The following is a 24,978-nucleotide window of genomic DNA, read 5'->3' as shown; positions in this document are numbered from 1 at the left end:
GAGAGACTGGGGTTACAGGAGGATACCCCTCAGAGAGACTGGGGTTACACAGGAGGATACCCCTCAGAGAGACTGGGGTTACAGGAGGATACCCCTCAGAGAGACTGGGGTTACACAGGAGGATACCCCTCAGAGAGACTGGGGTTACAGGAGGATACCCCTCAGAGAGACTGGGGTTACAGGAGGATACCCCTCAGAGAGACTGGGGTTACACAGGAGGATACCCCTCAGAGAGACTGGTTTACAGGAGGATACCCCTCAGAGAGACTGGGGTTACAGGAGGATACCCCTCAGAGAGACTGGGGTTACAGGAGGAGACCCCTCAGAGAGACTGGCGTTACACAGGAGGATACCCTCAGAGAGACTGGGGTTACAGGAGGATACCCCTCAGAGAGACTGGGGTTACAGGAGGAGACCCCTCAGAGAGACTGGGGTTACAGGAGGATACCCCTCAGAGAGACTGGGGTTACAGGAGGATACCCCTCAGAGAGACTGGGGTTACAGGAGGAGACCCCTCAGAGAGACTGGGGTTACAGGAGGATACCCCTCAGAGAGACTGGGGTTACAGGAGGATACCCCTCAGAGAGACTGGGGTTACACAGGAGGATACCCCTCAGAGAGACTGGGGTTACAGGAGGATACCCCTCAGAGAGACTGGGTTACAGGAGGATACCCCTCAGAGAGACTGGGGTTACAGGAGGAGACCCCTCAGAGAGACTGGGGTAACACAGGAGGATACCCTCAGAGAGACTGGGGTTACACAGGAGGATACCCCTCAGAGAGACTGGGGTTACACAGGAGGATACCTCTCAGAGAGACTGGGGTTACACAGGAGGATACCCTCAGAGAGACTGGGGTTACACAGGATGATACCCCTCAGAGAGACTGGGTTACACAGGAGGATACCCCTCAAAGAGACTGGGGTTACACGCAGGAGGATACCCCTCAGAGAGACTGGGGTTACAGGAGGATACCCCTCAAAGAGACTGGGGTTACACAGGAGGATACCCCTCAGAGAGACTGGGGTTACACAGGAGGATACCCCTCAGAGAGACTGGGGTTACAGGAGGATACCCCTCAGAGAGACTGGGGTTACACAGGAGGATACCCCTCAGAGAGACTGGGGTTAAACAGGAGGATACCCCTCAGATAGACTGGGGTTACAGGAGGATACCCCTCAGAGAGACTGGGGTTACAGGAGGATACCCCTCAGAGAGACTGGGTTAACACAGGAGGATACCCCTCAGAGAGACTGGGGCTACAGGAGGATACCCGTCAGAGAGACTGGGTTAACACAGGAGGATACCCCTCAGAGAGACTGGGGTTACAGGAGGATACCCCTCAGAGAGACTGGGGTTACAGGAGGATACCCCTCAGAGAGACTGGGTAACACAGGATGATACCCCTCAGAGAGACTGGGGTTACAGGAGGATACCCCTCAGAGAGACTGGGGTTACAGGAGGATACCCCTCAGAGAGACTGGTTAACACAGGAGGATACCCCTCAGAGAGACTGGGGTTACAGGAGGATACCCCCCAGAGAGACTGGGTTAACACAGGAGGATACCCCTCAGAGAGACTGGGGTTACAGGAGGATGCCCCTCAGAGAGACTGGGGTTACACACAGGAGGATACCCCTCAGAGAGACTGGGGTTACAGGAGGATACCCCTCAGAGAGACTGGGGTTACACAGGAGGATACCCCTCAGAGAGACTGGGGTTACAGACAAGGGGATACCCCTCAGAGAGACTGGGTTACACACGGGAGGATACCCCTCAGAGAGACTGGGGTAACACAGGAGGATACCCTCAGAGAGACTGGGGTTACACAGGAGGATACCTCTCAGAGAGACTGGGGTTACACAGGAGGATACCCCTCACAGAGACTGGGGTTACACAGGAGGATACCCCTCAGAGAGACTGGGGTTATACAGGAGGATACCCCTCAGAGAGACTGGGGTTACAGGAGGAGACCCCTCAGAGAGACTGGGGTTACACAGGAGGATACCCTCAGAGAGACTGGGGTTACAGGAGGATACCCCTCAGAGAGACTGGGGTTACAGGAGGAGACCCCTCAGAGAGACTGGGGTTACAGGAGGATACCCCTCAGAGAGACTGGGGTTACACAGGAGGATACCCCTCAGAGAGACTGGGGTTACAGGAGGATACCCCTCAGAGAGACTGGGGTTACACAGGAGGATACCCCTCAGAGAGACTGGTTTACAGGAGGATACCCCTCAGAGAGACTGGGGTTACAGGAGGATACCCCTCAGAGAGACTGGGGTTACAGGAGGAGACCCCTCAGAGAGACTGGGGTTACACAGGAGGATACCCTCAGAGAGACTGGGGTTACAGGAGGATACCCCTCAGAGAGACTGGAGTTACAGGAGGAGACCCCTCAGAGAGACTGGGGTTACAGGAGGATACCCCTCAGAGAGACTGGGGTTACAGGAGGATACCCCTCAGAGAGACTGGGGTTACAGGAGGATACCCCTCAGAGAGACTGGGGTTACAGGAGGATACCCCTCAGAGAGACTGGGGTTACAGGAGGATACCCCTCAGAGAGACTGGGGTTACACAGGAGGATACCCCTCAGAGAGACTGGGGTTACAGGAGGATACCCCTCAGAGAGACTGGGGTTACAGGAGGAGACCCCTCAGAGAGACTGGGGTTACACAGGAGGATCCCTCTCAGAGAGACTGGGGTTACAGGAGGATACCCCTCAGAGAGACTGGGGTCACAGGAGGATACCCCTCAGAGAGACTGGGGTTACACAGGAGGATACCCTCAGAGAGACTGGGGTTACACAGGAGGATACCCCTCAGAGAGACTGGGGTTACACAGGAGGATACCCCTCAGAGAGACTGGGGTTACACAGGATGATACCCCTCAGAGAGACTGGGGTTACAGGAGGATACCCCTCAGAGAGACTGGGGTTACACAGGAGGATACCCCTCAGAGAGACTGGGGTTACACAGGATGATACCCCTCAGAGAGACTGGGGTTACACAGGAGGATACCCCTCAGAGAGACTGGGGTTACACAGGATGATACCCCTCAGAGAGACTGGGGTACACAGGAGGATACCCCTCAGAGAGACTGGGGTTACACAGGATGATACCCCTCAGAGAGACTGGGGTTATACAGGAGGATACCCCTCAGAGAGACTGGGGTTACACAGGAGGATACCCCTCAGAGAGACTGGGGTTACACAGGAGGATACCCCTCAGAGAGACTGGGGTTACACAGGAGGATACCCCTCAGAGAGACTGGGGTTACAGGAGGATACCCCTCAGAGAGACTGGGGTTACAGGAGGATACCCCTCAGTACCAGTAGTGGAGTGTGTTTCTACCTCTGTTATAGGGTTTAATTCAGTAACTTACAGCGATTATGTCCAGAGTGTTGTCACAGACCTTGCGTATCTCAGCATTCTTGTCGTGCATCAGGTCGATAAGGTACGCCGGAGCCTCTGAGATGAGGGTTAAGGGTTACAGCTCTGGGAAGTCTGAGGTCGCTGGTTCAAGGCCCAAACAGCCAACGTACAGTAATGAAGTGGTTTTTCATAGGAGGAGGAGGAGGATGATGAGGAAGAACATTCAGAGAATAATGGTTAGTAATAATAGTTCAGAAAAATTATATTTCACGCTTTACTCAAGTATTAACCGTTCAAAATACAACAACAAAATAAACTATTGCATCAACATGTTTTAAACGTAAGAAGCAGTGCATCGTGGGTAGGAAGGATACGTGTCTCTTTAATGATGACCTCCCTGGTAGCCTGGTGAAACACCATCTGGTAAAACACATAGACGATCTGACACACAAACTCATCGTCCTCCTGTTGGGCTGCAGGGAGAAACAACCATCTCAGAGTTGGCTTCGTCAAGAAGGGAAACCTAAACCTGATATCTAAAACTCCACCACAGATAAACTTTTAACAGCGTTCAGATCATATGTTGTTTTACAGCACAGTATGAAGTGTTTCCTATTGTATGAGGATGAGCAATGTTTACATTTACATTTAAGTCATTTAGCAGACGCTCTTATCCAGAGCGACTTACAAATTGGTGCGTTCACCTTAAGACATCCAATGTTGTGAGAGGTCTGTATTTCGCCCCGGAAAGGGTAGCGTTTCCGAATCGTCTGAAAAGATACAGATAGCCGCTCCACTACTAGAAGCCCCGTCATATTGGTTCTGATCCAGGTGGTCTCATCAGTTCAATAAGAAGCCCTGTCATGTTGGTTCTGATCCAGGTGGTCTCATCAGTTCAATAAGAAGCCCTGTCATGTTGGTTCTGATCCAAGTGGTCTCATCAAGTCAAAGCCCATATGAACTCCTCGACACACTGCACCCTCTTCAATTCTCCTGCGGCCCTGACAGATCCACTACAATGCAATCACCATGGCACTGCCCTCACTCACCTGGACAAGAGGAAAGCATATGTGAGGGTGCTGTTCATTGACTACAGCTGAGCCTTAAATACCATAGTGTCCTATCGGCTCATTACAAATCTCACGGCCCTGGGTCTGAACTCCTCCCTCTGCAACTGGGTCCTGGACTTCCTGATGGGCCGACCACAGGTGAAGGTAGACGACATTACATCCTCAACACGGGGGACCCCACAAGGGTGCGTCCTCAGTCCCCTCCTGTACTCCCTGTATACCCATGACTGTGTGGCCTCACACAGTTCCAACTCCATCGTCAAGTTCACTGACGACACGACAGACCTGGTTACCAACAACGACTAAACAGCTTACAGGCACTCTGAAGGCGTGGTGCCAGGTAAACAACCTCTCTCTCGTTAGCAAAACAAAGGAGACGATTGTGGATTTCATGAGGAACCAGGCTGGACACGTCCCCATTCTCATCAACGGGGCCGCCGTGAAGACTGTCAATAACTTAAATTCCCTGGCATCCCAGAAAAGTTTAAATGGTCTAACCACATGAACACTGTGGTGAAGAAGGCACAACTTCAACTTCAGGATGCTGAAGAAATCTGTCCCGTCCCCGAGGGCCCTCACAGTGTTCTACAGGAGCACCATCGAGAGCATTCTGTCAGGCTTCATCACAGTGTTCTACAGGAGCACCATCGAGAGCATTCTGTCAGGCTGCATCACAGTGTTCTACAGGAGCACCATCGAGAGCATTCTGTCAGGCTGCATCACAGTGTTCTACAGGAGCACCATCGAGAGCATTCTGTCAGGCTTCATCACAGTGTTCTACAGGAGCACCATCGAGAGCATTCTGTCAGGCTGCATCACAGTGTTCTACAGGAGCACCATCGAGAGCATTCTGTCAGGCTGCATCACAGTGTTCTACAGGAGCACCATCGAGAGCATTCTGTCAAGCTGCATCACAGTGTTCTACAGGAGCACCATCGAGAGCATTCTGTCAGGCTGCATCACAGTGTTCTACAGGAGCACCATCGAGAGCATTCTGTCAGGCTGCATCACAGTGTTCTACAGGAGCACCATCGAGAGCATTCTGTCAGGCTGCATCACAGTGTTCTACAGGAGCACCATCGAGAGCATTCTGTCAGGCTGCATCACAGTGTTCTACAGGAGCACCATCGAGAGCATTCTGTCAGGCTGCATCACAGTGTTCTACAGGAGCACCATCGAGAGCATTCTGTCAGGCTGCATCACAGTGTTCTACAGGAGCACCATCGAGAGCATTCTGTCAGGCTGCATCACAGTGTTCTACAGGAGCACCATCGAGAGCATTCTGTCAGGCTGCATCACAGTGTTCTACAGGAGCACCATCGAGAGCATTCTGTCAGGCTGCATCACAGTGTTCTACAGGAGCACCATCGAGAGCATTCTGTCAGGCTGCATCACAGTGTTCTACAGGAGCACCATCGAGAGCATTCTGTCAGGCTGCATCACAGTGTTCTACAGGAGCACCATCGAGAGCATTCTGTCAGGCTGCATCACAGTGTTCTACAGGAGCACCATCGAGAGCATTCTGTCAGGCTGCATCACACTGACTCCAAGGCACTACAGAGTGTGATTACATGCAGCTGAACGCACCGTTGGGTGCTCACTGCCTGCCCTACAGGACACCTACACCACCAGGTGTCTCAGGAAGGCCAAGAACATCATCATGGACTCCAGCCACCCGAACCACGCCCTGTTCTCCCCGCTTCAATCACCCAGTGGTAGGTCTGACCCCTGACGATGATGAGACGGCCTATAGAGAGGAGGTCAGAGACCTGGTGGTAGGCCTGACCCCTGACGATGATGAGATGGCCTATAGAGAGGAGGTCAGAGACCTGGTGGTGGGCCTGACCCCTGACGATGATGAGACGGCCTAGAGAGAGGAGGTCAGAGACCTGGTGGTAGGCCTGACCCCTGACGATGAGACGGCCTATAGAGAGGAGGTCAGAGACCTGGTGGTGGGCCTGACCCCTGACGATGAGACGGCCTATAGAGAGGAGGTCAGAGACCTGGTGGTGGGCCTGACCCCTGACGATGATGAGACGGCCTATAGAGAGGAGGTCAGAGACCTGGTGGTAGGCCTGACCCCTGACGATGAGACGGCCTATAGAGAGGAGGTCAGAGACCTGGTGGTAGGCCTGACCCCTGACGATGAGACGGCCTATAGAGAGGAGGTCAGAGACCTGGTGGTAGGCCTGACCCCTGACGATGATGAGACGGCCTATAGAGAGGAGGTCAGAGACCTGGTGGTAGGCCTGACCCCTGACGATGATGAGACGTCAGTAGTACTGCTGTTACTGTCTATTATCTATCCTTTACCCCTACAGTATACTGCTGTTACTGTCTATTATCTATCCTTTACCCCTACAGTATACTGCTGTTACTGTCTATTATCTATCCTTTACCCCTACCTACAGTATACTGCTGTTACTGTCTATTATCTATCCTTTACCCCTAGCTACAGTATACTGCTGTTACTGTCTATTATCTATCCTTTACCCCTACCTACAGTATACTGCTGTTACTGTCTATTATCTATCCTTTACCCCTACAGTATACTGCTGTTACTGTCTATTATCTATCCTTTACCCCTACCTACAGTATACTGCTGTTACTGTCTATTATCTATCCTTTACCCCTACCTACAGTATACTGCTGTTACTGTCTATTATCTATCCTTTACCCCTACCTACAGTATACTGCTGTTACTGTCTATTATCTATCCTTTACCCCTACCTACAGTATACTGCTGTTACTGTCTATTATCTATCCTTTACCCCTACAGTATACTGCTGTTACTGTCTATTATCTATCCTTTACCCCTACCTACAGTATACTGCTGTTACTGTCTATTATCTATCCTTTACCCCTACCTACAGTATACTGCTGTTACTGTCTATTATCTATCCTTTACCCCCTACCTACAGTATACTGCTGTTATTGTCTGTTATCTATCCTTTACCCCTACAGTATACTGCTGTTACTGTCTATTATCTATCCTTTACCCCTACCTACAGTATACTACTGTTACTGTCTATTATCTATCCTTTCCCCCTACCTACAGTATCCTGCTGTTACTGTCTATTATCTATCCTTTACCCCTACCTACAGTATACTGCTGTTACTGTCTATTATCTATCCTTTAGCCCTACCTACAGTATACTGCTGTTACTGTCTATTATCTATCCTTTACCCCTACAGTATTGTGCTGTTACTGTCTATTATCTATCCTTTACCCCTACCTACAGTATACTGCTGTTACTGTCTATTATCTATCCTTTACCCCTACCTACAGTATACTACTGTTACTGTCTATTATCTATCCTTTACCCCTACCTACAGTATACTGCTGTTACTGTCTATTATCTATCCTTTACCCCTACCTACAGTATACTGCTGTTACTGTCTATTATCTATCCTTTACCCCTACAGTATAGTGCTGTTACTGTCTATTATCTATCCTTTACCCCTACCTACAGTATACTGCTGTTACTGTCTATTATCTATCCTTTACCCCTACAGTATACTGCTGTTACTGTCTATTATCTATCCTTTACCCCTACAGTATACTGCTGTTACTGTCTATTATCTATCCTTTACCCCTACCTACAGTATACTGCTGTTACTGTCTATTATCTATCCTTTACCCCTAGCTACAGTATACTGCTGTTACTGTCTATTATCTATCCTTTACCCCTACCTACAGTATACTGCTGTTACTGTCTATTATCTATCCTTTACCCCTACAGTATACTGCTGTTACTGTCTATTATCTATCCTTTACCCCTACCTACAGTATACTGCTGTTACTGTCTATTATCTATCCTTTACCCCTACCTACAGTATACTGCTGTTACTGTCTATTATCTATCCTTTACCCCTACCTACAGTATACTGCTGTTACTGTCTATTATCTATCCTTTACCCCTACCTACAGTATACTGCTGTTACTGTCTATTATCTATCCTTTACCCCTACAGTATACTGCTGTTACTGTCTATTATCTATCCTTTACCCCTACCTACAGTATACTGCTGTTACTGTCTATTATCTATCCTTTACCCCTACCTACAGTATACTGCTGTTACTGTCTATTATCTATCCTTTACCCCTACCTACAGTATACTGCTGTTATTGTCTGTTATCTATCCTTTACCCCTACAGTATACTGCTGTTACTGTCTATTATCTATCCTTTACCCCTACCTACAGTATACTACTGTTACTGTCTATTATCTATCCTTTCCCCTACCTACAGTATCCTGCTGTTACTGTCTATTATCTATCCTTTACCCCTACCTACAGTATACTGCTGTTACTGTCTATTATCTATCCTTTAGCCCTACCTACAGTATACTGCTGTTACTGTCTATTATCTATCCTTTACCCCTACAGTATTGTGCTGTTACTGTCTATTATCTATCCTTTACCCCTACCTACAGTATACTGCTGTTACTGTCTATTATCTATCCTTTACCCCTACCTACAGTATACTACTGTTACTGTCTATTATCTATCCTTTACCCCTACCTACAGTATACTGCTGTTACTGTCTATTATCTATCCTTTACCCCTACCTACAGTATACTGCTGTTACTGTCTATTATCTATCCTTTACCCCTACCTACAGTATACTGCTGTTACTGTCTATTATCTATCCTTTACCCCTACCTACAGTATACTACTGTTACTGTCTATTATCTATCCTTTACCCCTAGCTACAGTATACTGCTGTTACTGTCTATTATCTATCCTTTAGCCCTACCTACAGTATACTGCTGTTACTGTCTATTATCTATCCTTTACCCCTACAGTATAGTGCTGTTACTGTCTATTATCTATCCTTTACCCCTACCTACAGTATACTGCTGTTACTGTCTATTATCTATCCTTTACCCCTACAGTATACTGCTGTTACTGTCTATTATCTATCCTTTACCCCTACCTACAGTATACTGCTGTTACTGTCTATTATCTATCCTTTACCCCTACCTACAGTATACTGCTGTTACTGTCTATTATCTATCCTTTAGCCCTACCTACAGTATACTGCTGTTACTGTCTATTATCTATCCTTTACCCCTACCTACAGTATACTGCTGTTACTGTCTATTATCTATCCTTTACCCCTACCTACAGTATACTGCTGTTACTGTCTATTATCTATCCTTTAGCCCTACCTACAGTATACTACTGTTACTGTCTATTATCTATCCTTTAGCCCTACCTACAGTATACTGCTGTTACTGTCTATTATCTATCCTTTAGCCCTACCTACAGTATACTGCTGTTACTGTCTATTATCTATCCTTTACCCCTACCTACAGTATACTGCTGTTACTGTCTATTATCTATCATTTACCCCTACAGTATAGTGCTGTTACTGTCTATTATCTATCCTTTACCCCTACCTACAGTATACTGCTGTTACTGTCTATTATCTATCCTTTACCCCTTCAGTATACTGCTGTTACTGTCTATTATCTATCCTTTACCCCTACCTACAGTATACTGCTGTTACTGTCTATTATCTATCCTTTACCCCTACCTACAGTATACTGCTGTTACTGTCTATTATCTATCCTTTACCCCTACCTACAGTATACTACTGTTACTGTCTATTATCTATCCTTTACCCCTAGCTACAGTATACTGCTGTTACTGTCTATTATCTATCCTTTAGCCCTACCTACAGTATACTGCTGTTACTGTCTATTATCTATCCTTTACCCCTACAGTATAGTGCTGTTACTGTCTATTATCTATCCTTTACCCCTACCTACAGTATACTGCTGTTACTGTCTATTATCTATCCTTTACCCCTACCTACAGTATACTGCTGTTACTGTCTATTATCTATCCTTTACCCCTACAGTATACTGCTGTTACTGTCTATTATCTATCCTTTACCCCTACCTACAGTATACTGCTGTTACTGTCTATTATCTATCCTTTACCCCTACCTACAGTATACTGCTGTTACTGTCTATTATCTATCCTTTACCCCTACCTACAGTATACTGCTGTTACTGTCTATTATCTATCCTTTACCCCTACCTACAGTATACTGCTGTTACTGTCTATTATCTATCCTTTACCCCTACCTACAGTATACTGCTGTTACTGTCTATTATCTATCCTTTACCCTACCTACAGTATACTGCTGTTACTGTCTATTATCTATCCTTTACCCCTACCTACAGTATACTGCTGTTACTGTCTATTATCTATCCTTTACCCCTACCTACAGTATACTGCTGCTACTGTCTATTATCTATCCTTTACCCCTACCTACAGTATACTGCTGTTACTGTCTATTATCTATCCTTTACCCCTACCTACAGTATACTGCTGTTACTGTCTATTATCTATCCTTTAGCCCTACCTACAGTATACTGCTGTTACTGTCTATTATCTATCCTTTACCCCTACAGTATTGTGCTGTTACTGTCTATTATCTATCCTTTACCCCTACCTACAGTATACTGCTGTTACTGTCTATTATCTATCCTTTAGCCCTACCTACAGTATACTACTGTTACTGTCTATTATCTATCCTTTACCCCTACCTACAGTATACTGCTGTTACTGTCTATTATCTATCCTTTAGCCCTACCTACAGTATACTGCTGTTACTGTCTATTATCTATCCTTTACCCCTACAGTATAGTGCTGTTACTGTCTATTATCTATCCTTTACCCCTACCTACAGTATACTGCTGTTACTGTCTATTATCTATCCTTTACCCCTACAGTATACTGCTGTTACTGTCTATTATCTATCCTTTACCCCTACCTACAGTATACTGCTGTTACTGTCTATTATCTATCCTTTACCCCTACCTACAGTATACTGCTGTTACTGTCTATTATCTATCCTTTACCCCTACCTACAGTATACTGCTGTTACTGTCTATTATCTATCCTTTACCCCTACCTACAGTATACTGCTGTTACTGTCTATTATCTATCCTTTACCCCTACCTACAGTATACTGCTGTTACTGTCTATTATCTATCCTTTACCCCTACCTACAGTATACTGCTGTTACTGTCTATTATCTATCCTTTACCCCTACCTACAGTATACTGCTGTTACTGTCTATTATCTATCCTTTACCCCTACCTACAGTATACTGCTGTTACTGTCTATTATCTATCCTTTACCCCTACAGTATAGTGCTGTTACTGTCTATTATCTATCCTTTACCCCTACCTACAGTATACTGCTGTTACCGTCTATTATCTATCCTTTACCCCTACCTACAGTATACTGCTGTTACTGTCTATTATCTATCCTTTACCCCTACCTACAGTATACTGCTGTTACTGTCTATTATCTATCCTTTACCCCTACCTACAGTATACTGCTGTTACTGTCTATTATCTATCCTTTACCCCTACAGTATACTGCTGTTACTGTCTATTATCTATCCTTTACCCCTACAGTATACTGCTGTTACTGTCTATTATCTATCCTTTACCCCTACCTACAGTATACTGCTGTTACTGTCTATTATCTATCCTTTACCCCTACAGTATACTGCTGTTACTGTCTATTATCTATCCTTTACCCCTACCTACAGTATACTGCTGTTACTGTCTATTATCTATCCTTTACCCCTACAGTATAGTGCTGTTACTGTCTATTATCTATCCTTTACCCCAACCTACAGTATACTGCTGTTACTGTCTATTATCTATCCTTTACCCCTACAGTATAGTGCTGTTACTGTCTATTATCTATCCTTTACCCCTACCTACAGTATACTGCTGTTACTGTCTATTATCTATCCTTTACCCCTACCTACAGTATACTGCTGTTACTGTCTATTATCTATCCTTTACCCCTACAGTATACTGCTGTTACTGTCTATTATCTATCCTTTACCCCTACCTACAGTATACTGCTGTTACTGTCTATTATCTATCATTTACCCCTACAGTATAGTGCTGTTACTGTCTATTATCTATCCTTTACCCCTACCTACAGTATACTGCTGTTACTGTCTATTATCTATCCTTTACCCCTTCAGTATACTGCTGTTACTGTCTATTATCTATCCTTTACCCCTACCTACAGTATACTGCTGTTACTGTCTATTATCTATCCTTTACCCCTACCTACAGTATACTGCTGTTACTGTCTATTATCTATCCTTTACCCCTACCTACAGTATACTGCTGTTACTGTCTATTATCTATCCTTTACCCCTACCTACAGTATACTGCTGTTACTGTCTATTATCTATCCTTTACCCCTACCTACAGTATACTGCTGTTACTGTCTATTATCTATCCTTTACCCCTACCTACAGTATACTGCTGTTACTGTCTATTATCTATCCTTTACCCCTACCTACAGTATACTGCTGTTACTGTCTATTATCTATCCTTTACCCCTACCTACAGTATACTGCTGTTACTGTCTATTATCTATCCTTTACCCCTACCTACAGTATACTGCTGTTACTGTCTATTATCTATCCTTTACCCCTACCTACAGTATACTGCTGTTACTGTCTATTATCTATCATTTACCCCTACAGTATAGTGCTGTTACTGTCTATTATCTATCCTTTACCCCTACCTACAGTATACTGCTGTTACTGTCTATTATCTATCCTTTACCCCTTCAGTATACTGCTGTTACTGTCTATTATCTATCCTTTACCCCTACCTACAGTATACTGCTGTTACTGTCTATTATCTATCCTTTACCCCTACCTACAGTATATTGCTGTTACTGTCTATTATATATCCTTTACCCCTACCTACAGTATACTGCTGTTACTGTCTATTATCTATCCTTTACCCCTACCTACAGTATACTGCTGTTACCGTCTATTATCTATCCTTTACCCCTACCTACAGTATACTGCTGTTACTGTCTATTATCTATCCTTTACCCCTACCTACAGTATACTGCTGTTACTGTCTATTATCTATCCTTTACCCCTACCTACAGTATACTGCTGTTACTGTCTATTATCTATCCTTTACCCCTACCTACAGTATACTGCTGTTACTGTCTATTATCTATCCTTTAACACATACCTACAGTATACTGCTGTTACTGTCTATTATCTATCCTTTACCCCGACCTACAGTATACTGCTGTTACTGTCTATTACCTATCCTTTACCCCTACCTACAGTATACTGCTGTTACTGTCTATTATCTATCCTTTACCCCTACCTACAGTATACTGCTGTTACTGTCTATTACCTATCCTTTACCCCTACCTACAGTATACTGCTGTTACTGTCTATTATCTATCCTTTACCCCTACCTACAGTATACTGCTGTTACTGTCTATTATCTATCCTTTACCCCTACCTACAATATACTGCTGTTACTGTCTATTATCTATCCTTTACCCCTACCTACAGTATACTGCTGTTACTGTCTATTACCTATCCTTTACCCCTACCTACAGTATACTGCTGTTACTGTCTATTATCTATCCTTTACCCCTACAGTATACTGCTGTTACTGTCTATTATCTATCCTTTACCCCTTCAGTATACTGCTGTTACTGTCTATTATCTATCCTTTACCCCTACCTACAGTATACTGCTGTTACTGTCTATTATCTATCCTTTACCCCTACCTACAGTATACTGCTGTTACTGTCTATTATCTATCCTTTACCCCTTCAGTATACTGCTGTTACTGTCTATTATCTATCCTTTACCCCTACCTACAGTATACTGCTGTTACTGTCTATTATCTATCCTTTACCCCTACCTACAGTATACTACTGTTACTGTCTATTATCTATCCTTTACCCCTACCTACAGTATACTACTGTTACTGTCTATTATCTATCCTTTACCCCTACCTACAGTATACTGCTGCTGTCTATTATCTATCCTGTTGCCTAGTCACTTTATCCCTACCTATATGTACATACACTACATGACCAAAAGTATGTGGACACCTGCTCGTCGAACATAATGAGCATTAATATGGAGTTGGTGTCTTACCATTCAGTAGTTCTATAATAGCAGGGATGATGTCTGTCTTACCATTCAGTAGTTCTATAATAGCAGGGATGATGTCTTACCATTCAGTAGTTCTATGATAGCAGGGATGATGCCTTACCATTCAGTAGTTCTATGATAGCAGGGATGATGTCTGTCTTACCATTCAGTAGTTCTATAATAGCAGGGATGATGTCTGTCTTACCATTCAGTAGTTCTATGATAGCAGGGATGATGTCTGTCTTACCATTCAGTAGTTCTATAATAGCAGGGATGATGTCTGTCTTACCATTCAGTAGTTCTATGATAGCAGGGATGATGTCTGTCTTACCATTTAGTAGTTCTATGATAGCAGGGATGATGTCTGTCTTACCATTCAGTAGTTCTATAATAGCAGGGATGATGTCTTACCATTCAGTAGTTCTATGATAGCAGAGATGATGTCTTACCATTCAGTAGTTATATGATAGCAGGGATGATGTCTTACCGTTGAGTAGTTCTATAATAGTAGGGATGATGTCTTACCATTCAGTAGTTCTATGATAGCAGGGATGATGTCTTACCGTTGAGTAGTTCTATAATAGCAGGGATGATGTCTTACCGTTGAGTAGTTCTATGATAGCAGGGATGATGTCTTACCATTCAGTAGTTCTATAATAGCAGGGATGATGTCTTACCGTTGAGTAGTTCTATGATAGCAGGGATGATGTCTTACCATTCAGTAGTTCTATAATAGCAGGGATGATCTCTTACCATTCAGTAGTTCTATGATAGCAGGGATGATGCCTGTCTTACCATTCAGTAGTTCTATGATAGCAGGGATGATGCCTGTCTTACCGTTGAGTAGTTCTATGATAGCAGGGATGATGCCTGTCTTACCATTCAGTAGTTCAATGATAGCAGGGATGATGCCTGTCTTACCGTTGAGTAGTTCTATGATAGCAGGGATGATGCCTGTCTTACCATTCAGTAGTTCAATGATAGCAGGGATGATGCCTGTCTTACCGTTGAGTAGTTCTATGATAGCAGGGATGATGCCTGTCTTACCGTTGAGTAGTTCTATGATAGCAGGGATGATGTCTGTCTTACCGTTGAGTAGTTCTATGATAGCAGGGATGATGCCAGACTTGGCCAACATGGCGGCACAGCTGTCATCCATGGACACCGTCCCGATCATGATCACCACCTCTAGTATCAGGTCATCCTCTGCAGAGCCTGATGACAACACACAGAGGTCAGGGGTCAGGGGTTAGAGAGCCTGATGACAACACACAGAGGTCAGGTGTCAGGGGTTAGAGAGCCTGATGACAACACACAGAGGGCAGGGGTCAGGGGTTAGAGAGCCTAATGACAACACACAGAGGTCAGGGGTCAGAGAACCTGATGACAACACACAGAGGTCAGGGGTCAGAGAGCCTGATGACAACACACAGAGGTCAGGGGTCAGAGAGCCTGATGACAACACACAGAGTTCAGGTGTCAGGGGTTAGAGAGCCTGATGACAACACACAGAGGTCAGGGGTCAGAGAACCTGATGACAACACACAGAGGTCAGGGGTCAGAGAGCCTGATGACAACACACAGAGGTCAGGGGTCAGAGAACCTGATGACAACACACAGAGGTCAGGGGTCAGAGAGCCTGATGACAACACACAGAGGTCAGGGGTCAGAGAGCCTGATGACAACACACAGAGGTCAGGGGTCAGAGGGTACAAAATGTGAACTCCTGTTCTTCTTGTTTTCATAACTACAGTTTCTTTAGAACACCTTTAGAACACCTTTAGAACACCTTTAGAACACCTTTAGAACACCTTTAGAACACCTTTAGAAAACCTTTAGAACACCTTTTTTAGAACACCTTTAGAACCCATTTAGAACACCTTTAGAACACCTCCTTATTCTCTCAGAAACTAAATTCACTCTTCTTCAGTGATGTAGTTACCTAGTTTGAGTCTCTTTCGCTCGCTCTTTCTATCCATTCAAATCAAATGAAAAGGGCTTTATTGGGAAACGTGTTTACAAAGCCAGTGGGAAAACAACAACAAACCAAAGTGAGAAGATACAGAGCAACGTCAACAAAAACAACAACAAACCAAAGTGAGAAGATACAGAGCAACGTCAACAAAAACAACAACAAACCAAAGTGAGAAGATACAGAGCAACGTCAACAAAAACAACAACAAACCAAAGTGAGAAGATACAAAACAACGTCAACAAAAACAACAACAAACCAAAGTGAGAAGATACAGAGCAACGTCAACAAAAACAACAACAAACCAAAGTGAGAAGATAGAGAGCAACGTCAACAAAAACAACAACAAACCAAAGTGAGAAGATACAGAGCAACGTCAACAAAAACCATGTAGAATCTAACGGTAAATATTGCACTGAAAAAGGCTTAAAAAAGATAAGACATTTCCAGAGTGCTATAATCAGCTATGGACGGTGTTTTAGCAATGTAGTGGGGGAAGATAAATAAACAGGTAAATATAGCTGGTATTTATGTTGTTTGATTAATAGATATGGGAGTTTATACGTGTTTGATTTGTTTTCAAATTCTTTGTGGTTCTGTGTGATCTGAGGTTATGAAAAGCCACCTGACATTTACTCCTGAGGTGCTGACCTGTTGCATCCTCTACAACCACTGTGATTATTATTATCTGACCCTGCTGGTCATCTATGAACCTTTGAACATCTTGGCCATGTTCTGTTATAATCTCCACCCGGCACACCCAGAAGAGGACTGGCCACCCCTCATAGCCTGGTTCCTCTCTACCTGGCACAGCCAGAAGAGGACTGGCCACCCCTCATAGCCTGGTTCCTCTCTACCTGGCACAGCCAGAAGAGGACTGGCCACCCCTCATAGCCTGGTTCCTCTCTACCCGGCACAGCCAGAAGAGGACTGGCCACCCCTCATAGCCTGGTTCCTCTCTACCTGGTACAGCCAGAAGAGGACTGGCCACCCCTCATAGCCTGGTTCCTCTCTACCCGGCACAGCCAGAAGAGGACTGGCCACCCCTCATAGCCTGGTTCCTCTCTACCTGGTACAGCCAGAAGAGGACTGGCCACCCCTCATAGCCTGGTTCCTCTCTACCCGGCACAGCCAGAAGAGGACTGGCCACCCCTCATAGCCTGGTTCCTCTCTACCCGGCACAGCCAGAAGAGGACTGGCCACCCCTCAGAGCCTGGTTCCTCTCTACCCGGCACAGCCAGAAGAGGACTGGCCACCCCTCATAGCCTGGTTCCTCTCTACCCGGCACAGCCAGAAGAGGACTGGCCACCCCACAGAGCCTGGTTCCTCTCTAGGTTTCTTCCTAGGTTTTGGCCTTTCCTATGGAGTTTTTCCTAGCCACCGTGCTTCTACACCTGCATTGCTTGCTGTTTGGGGTTTTAGGCTGGGTTTATGTACAGCACGTTGTGACATCAGCTGATGTAAGAAGGGCTTTATAAATACAGCGCCTTGCGAAAGTATTCGGCCCCCTTGAACTTTGCGACATTTCAGGCTTCAAACATAAAGATATAAAACTGTATTTTTTTGTGAAGAATCAACAACAAGTGGGACACAATCATGAAGCGGAACGACATTTATTGGATATTTCAAACTTTTTTAACAAATCAAAAACTGAAAAAATTGGGCGTGCAAAATTATTGCGCTGTGATCTGAGGGAAGTAAACATTACACTCACAAAGTTCCAAAAGAATAAAGACATTTCAATTGTCATATTATGTGGAAATAGTTAAAGTACAAAAGGGAAAATAAATAAGCATAAATATGTGTTGTATTTATAATGGTGTTTGTTCTTCACTGGTTGACCTTTTCTTGTGGCAACAGGTCACAAATCTTGCTGCTGTGATGGCACACTGTGGAATTTCACCCAGTAGATATGGGAGTTTATCAAAATTAGGTTTGTTTTCGAATTCTTTGTGGGTCTGTGTAATCTGAGGGAAATATGTATTTCTAATGTGGTCATACATTTGGCAGGAGGTTAGGAAGTGCAGCTCAGTGTCCACCTCTTTTTGTGGGCAGTGGACACATAGCCTGTCTTCTCTCGAGAGCCAGGTCTGCCAACGGCAGCCTCTCTCAATAGCAAGGCTATGTTCACTGAGTCTGTACATAGTTAAGGATGTTCTTACTTTTAGGGTCAGTCACAGTGGTCAGGTATTCTGCCACTGTGTATTCTTTGTTTAGGGCCAAATAGCATTCTAGTTTTTTTGTTGATTCTTTCCAGTGTGTTAAATAGTTCTCTATTTGGTTTCTCATCATTTGGTTGGGTCTAATTATGTGGCTGTCCTGAGGCTTTGCGGGGTCTGTTTGTGTTTGTGAACAGAGCCCCAGAACCAGCTGGCTAAGGGTACTCTTCCCTAGGTTCATCTCTCTGTAGGTGAGGGCTTTGTGGTGGAATGAGTGGGCATCGCTTCCTCAAGGTGGTTATAGAATTCACTCACCTGGTTTGAGCCTATCTTTAAAGTAAGGTACCAGGTTGTACTCCTTCAGCACCAGTTCCCAGTCCAGATCAGCGATAGTGAGGTTAGCCAGGGTCCCCAGACACTCGATCACATACTCTTCGTTTTCATCAGGACTGATCTGGGCTGCCAGGTCTCCTACATAGTCCTGGAGGAGACCATTCGGTTAGTAAGTCACTTAGCAACACCTCATTCATACAGTCTCTAAATATCTCTGCTGCGCCTCATGGGAACTAGATGCTTTTATATGGCTTCATTGCTGGGAGCTTCACAATGTGTTCTTCCTTAGTCTTTTCAACCAATCCAGTCACAACATCTGCTTGATCAAGTCGTTCAAATCCAACATGAATTTAGTACTAACGATGAAGAGGTGTTTGGGTGGTCCGTCGTGCTGAGAGATGTTTCGTATCATCTTCATCAGTAAAGGATCCTTCAGCTTCAGAGCTCTCTTCATCAACATCTTCAGACCAGTACCTGAGGGAAGGGAATCATTACTTTATTCAACAGCATGTGAAGTATTTATACTAATTAATTAATTTATGACACATGGAAGGTGACAATGACGAGTCTTGGACATATTTCTATTGTTCTTAGATCACCAGACCATCTCTGATACATATGTGGTCTGTACCTTCACAGCTGAGCTGTATAACTCATAGTGGACCTCCCTACCTTCACAGATGAGCCTTATAACTCATAGTGGTCCTCCCTACCTTCACAGCTGAGCTGTATAACTGATATTGGTCCTCCCTACCTTCACCGATGAGCTGTATAACTGATATTGGTCCTCCCTACCTTCACAGCTGAGCTGTATAACTCATAGTGGACCTCCCTACCTTCACAGCTGAGCTGTATAACTCAGTGGTCCTCCCTACCTTCACAGATGAGCTGTATAACTCATAGTGGTCCTCCCTACCTTCACAGATGAGCTGTATAACTTACAGTGGTCTTCCCTACCTTCACAGATGAGCTGTATAACTCACGGTGGTCCTCCCTACCTTCACAGATGAACTGTATAACTCACAGTGGTCCGCCCTACCTTCACAGATGAGCTGTATAACTCAGTGGTCCTCCCTACCTTCACAGCTGAGCTGTATAACTGATATTGGTCCTCCCTACCTTCACCGATGAGCTGTATAACTGATATTGGTCCTCCCTACCTTCACAGATGAGCTGTATAACTGATATTGGTCCTCCCTACCTTCACAGCTGAGCTGTATAACTCATAGTGGACCTCCCTACCTTCACAGATGAGCTGTATAACTGATATTGGTCCTCCCTACCATCACAGATGAGCTGTATAACTCATAGTGGACCTCCCTAACTTCACAGCTGAGCTGTATAACTCATAGTGGACCACCCTACCATCACAGATGAGCTGTATAACTCATAGTGGACCACCCTACCTTCACAGCTGAGCTGTATAACTCATAGTGGACCTCCCTACCTTCACAGCTGAGCTGTATAACTCAGTGGTCCTCCCTACCTTCACAGATGAGCTGTATAACTCATAGTGGTCCTCCCTACCTTCACAGATGAGCTGTATAACTTACAGTGGTCTTCCCTACCTTCACAGATGAGCTGTATAACTCACGGTGGTCCTCCCTACCTTCACAGATGAACTGTATAACTCACAATGGTCCGCCCTACCTTCACAGATGAGCTGTATAACTCACAGTGGTCCTCCCTACCTTCACAGATGAGCTGTATAACTCACAGCGGTCCTCCCTACCTTCACAGATGAGCTGTATAACTCACAGTGGTCTTCCCTACCTTCACAGCTGAGCTGTATAACTCACAGTGGTCCCCCCCTACCTTCACAGATGAGCTGTATAACTCAGTGGTCCCCCCTACCTTCACAGATGAGCTGTATAACTCACAGTGGTCCTCCCTACCTTCACAGATGAGCTGTATAACTCACAGTGGTCTTCCCTACCTTCACAGCTGAGCTGTATAACTCACAGTGGACCACCCTACCTTCACAGATGAGCTGTATAACTGATATTGGTCCTCCTTACCTTCACAGCTGAGCTGTATAACTCACAGTGGTCCTCCCTACCTTCACAGATGAGCTGTATAACTCACAGTGGACCACCCTACCTTCACAGATGAGCTGTATAACTGATATTGGTCCTCCCTACCTTCACAGATGAGCTGTATAACTGATATTGGTCCTCCCTACCTTCACAGCTGAGCTGTATAACTCATAGTGGACCTCCCTACCTTCACAGATGAGCTGTATAACTGATATTGGTCCTCCTTACCTTCACAGCTGAGCTATATAACTCACAGTGGTCCTCCCTACCTTCACAGATGAGCTGAGCGTTCTTCTTGTTAGCTGCCAGGTTGATACAGAAGGAGATGAGCTCAGCATCGATCCTCTCCTCACCGTGCTCAAACAACATCTTCATCAACTGGTGAGTCAACACAGAGCACTAAGTTAGCATGTTAGCAATAGATACACTGAACAAACAACATCTTCATCAACTGGTGAGTCAACACAGAGCACTAAGTTAGCATGTTAGCAATAGATACACTGAACAAACAACATCTTCATCAACTGGTGAGTCAACACAGAGCACTAAGTTAGCATGTTAGCAATAGATACACTGAACAAACAACATCTTCATCAACTGGTGAGTCAACACAGAGCAGTAAGTTAGCATGTTAGCAATAGATACACTGAACAAACAACATCTTCATCAACTGGTGAGTCAACACAGAGCAGTAAGTTAGCATGTTAGCAATAGATACACTGAACAAACAACATCTTCATCAACTGGTGAGTCAACACAGAGCAGTAAGTTAGCATGTTAGCAATAGATACACTGAACAACAATATAAACACAACATGTAAAGTGTTGGTCCCATGTTTCATGAGTTGAAATAAAAGACACCAGACATTTTCTTGACGCACAAAAAAAGCTTATTTCTATCTAATTTGGTCCACAAATTTGTTTACATCCCTGTCAGTGAGCATTTCTCCTTTGCCAAGATAATCCATCTACCTGACAGCTGATTAAACAGCATGATCATTACACAGGTACACCTTGTGCCGGGGACAATAAAAGGCCACTTAAAAATAATAATAAATAAAAAGCAACACCAGAAACCCTAGACCCACTCCAATTTGAATACCACCCCAAAAGATTCACAGATTATCTCTATTGTACTCCACACTGCCCTTTCCCACCTGGACAAAAGGAACACCTATGTGAGAATGCTGTTCATTGACTACAGCTCAGCGTTCAACACCATAGTGCCCACAAAGCTCATCACTAAGCTGAGGACTCTGGGACTAAACACCTCCCTCTGCAACTGGATCCTGGACTTCCTGACGGGCCGCCCCCATGTGATAAGGGTAGGTAACAACAATTCCGCCACGCTGATCCTCAACACTGGGGCCCCTCAGGGTTGTGTACTTAGTCCCCTCCTGTACTCCCTGTTCACTCATGACTGCGTGGCCAAGCACGACTCCAACGCCATCATTAAGTTTGCCGATGACACAGCGGTGGTAGGCCTGATCACCGACAACGATGATACAGCCTATAGGGAGGAGGTCAGAGAACTGGCAGTGTGGTGCCATGACAACAACCTCTCCTTTCATGTGAGCAAGACTAAGGAGCTGATTGTGGACTACAGGAAAAGGAGGGCCGAACAGGCCCCCATTCTCATCGACGGGGCTGCAGTGGAGCGGGTTGAGAGCTTCAAGTTCCTTGGTGTCCACATCACCAACAAACTAACATGGTCCTTGGTGTCCACATCACCAACAAACTAACATGGTCCTTGGTGTCCACATCACCAACAAACTAACATGGTCCTTGGCGTCCACATCACCAACAAACTAACATGGTCCTTGGTGTCCACATCACCAACAAACTAACATGGTCCTTGGCGTCCACATCACCAACAAACTAACATGGTCCTTGGTGTCCACATCACCAACAAACTAACATGGTCCTTGGTGTCCACATCACCAACAAACTAACATGGTCCTTGGTGTCCACATCACCAACAAACTAACATGGTCCTTGGTGTCCACATCACCAACAAACTAACATTATACCTTCATTTCAACAAGGAACACAGACTGAGACCAAGGTCTCTTTTACAGCTGGGCCCTGCGTATACATGTTTACACATACTGTTCTCTCTGCTACCGCACGGCAAGCGGTACCAAAGGGTCAAGTCTATGTCCAAGAGGTTTCTAAACAGCTTCTACCACCATAAGACTCCTGAACATCTCATCAAACGGCTACCAGACTATTTGCCTGGACCCCCCCCTCCCCTTTAACGCTGCTGCTACTATTTGCCTTGACCCCCCCCTCCCCTTTAACGCTGCTGCTACTATTTGCCTTGACCCCCCTTTAACGCTGCTACTACTATTTGCCTTGACCCCCCCCTTTAACGCTGCTGCTACTATTTGCCTTGACCCCCCCCTCCCCTTTAACGCTGCTGCTACTATTTGCCTGGACCCCCCCTCCCCTTTAACGCTGCTGCTACTATTTGCCTTGACCCCCTCCCCTTTAACGCTGCTGCTACTATTTGCCTGGACCCCCCCCCCTTTTACGCTGCTGCTACTATTTGCCTTGACCCCCTCCCCTTTAACGCTGCTGCTACTATTTGCCTTGACCCCCCTCCCCTTTAACGCTGCTGCTACTATTTGCCTGGACCCCCTCCCCTTTTACGCTGCTGCTACTATTTGCCTGGACCCCCTCCCCTTTAACGCTGCTGCTACTATTTGCCTTGACCCCCCCTCCCCTTTACGCTGCTGCTACTCTCTGTTATTATCTAGTCACTTTAATAACTCTACCGAGGTACATATTGTCCATATTACCTCAATTACCTCGACCTACCAGTACCCCCTGTATATAGCCTCCACATTGACTCTGTACCGTAACACCCTGTATATAGCCTCCACATTGACTCTGTACCGTAATACCCTGTATATAGCCTCCACATTGACTCTGTACCAGTACCCCCTGTATATAGCCTCCACATTGACTCTGTACCGTAACACCCTGTATATAGCCTCCACATTGACTCTGTACCGGTACCCCCTGTATATAGCCTCCACATTGACTCTGTACCGTAATACCCTGTATATAGCCTCCACATTGACTCTGTACCAGTACCCCCTGTATATAGCCTCCACATTGACTCTGTACCGGTACCCCCTGTATATAGCCTCCACATTGACTCTGTACTGGTACCCCCTGTATATAGCCTCCACATTGACTCTGTACCGGTACCCCCTGTATATAGCCTCCACATTGACTCTGTACCGGTACCCCCTGTATATAGCCTCGCTATTGTTATTTCTCTTTAATTATTTGTTACTTATTTTTGGGGGGGGGTATTTTTCTTAAAACTGCATTGTTGGTTAAGGTTGTTGTATTGTTGTATTCGACATATGTGACAAATAACACTGTTGTTGGTGCTGATCTAGGATCAGGTGTTGTACCTGTGGGATGCAGTCGGTGTAGGCGAACATGGACTTGATCTGATCTAGGATCAGGTGTTGTACCTGTGGGATGCAGTCGGTGTAGGCGAACATGGACTTGATCTGATCTAGGATCAGGTGTTGTACTGTTACCTGTGGGATGCAGTCGGTGTAGGCGAACATGGACTTGATCTGATCTAGGATCAGGTGTTGTACCTGTGGGATGCAGTCGGTGTAGGCGAACATGGACTTGATCTGATCTAGGATCAGGTGTTGTACTGTTACCTGTGTGATGCAGTCGGTGTAGGCGAACATGGACTTGATCTGATCTAGGATCAGGTGTTGTACTGTTACCTGTGGGATGCAGTCGGTGTAGGCGAACATGGACTTGATCTGATCTAGGATCAGGTGTTGTACTGTTACCTGTGGGATGCAGTCGGTGTAGGCGAACATGGACTTGATTTGATCTAGGATCAGGTGTTGTACTGTTACCTGTGGGATGCAGTCGGTGTAGGCGAACATGGACTTGAACCTGTCATCAACACTGATGTGGTACAGGATACACATGGCCATCTGCTTGTGGTTCTCGTCACCTGACAGAAGGAACACATTACTACACATTAAACCAGCTCAAATCTGATTACATTACAG

General features: G+C 45.3%; 1 protein-coding gene across 1 annotated transcript in view; it reads right to left on the bottom strand.

The window, feature by feature from the left end:
* The window catches only part of LOC115126754 (kinesin-associated protein 3-like), a 75,759-nt gene that overhangs the window by 19,830 nt on the left and 30,951 nt on the right, over positions 1-24,978 (bottom strand). The window contains 7 exon segments of the mRNA XM_065013648.1: positions 3,383-3,468; positions 3,747-3,845; positions 15,510-15,635; positions 18,867-19,032; positions 19,246-19,358; positions 21,190-21,298; positions 24,820-24,920. Coding sequence (XP_064869720.1) covers positions 3,383-3,468; positions 3,747-3,845; positions 15,510-15,635; positions 18,867-19,032; positions 19,246-19,358; positions 21,190-21,298; positions 24,820-24,920 — 800 coding nt within the window.

Source organism: Oncorhynchus nerka, linkage group LG9b (assembly GCF_034236695.1).
Source record: "Oncorhynchus nerka isolate Pitt River linkage group LG9b, Oner_Uvic_2.0, whole genome shotgun sequence".
Taxonomy (NCBI): domain Eukaryota; kingdom Metazoa; phylum Chordata; class Actinopteri; order Salmoniformes; family Salmonidae; genus Oncorhynchus; species Oncorhynchus nerka.
This window is presented reverse-complemented; position numbering and strand designations above follow the sequence as displayed.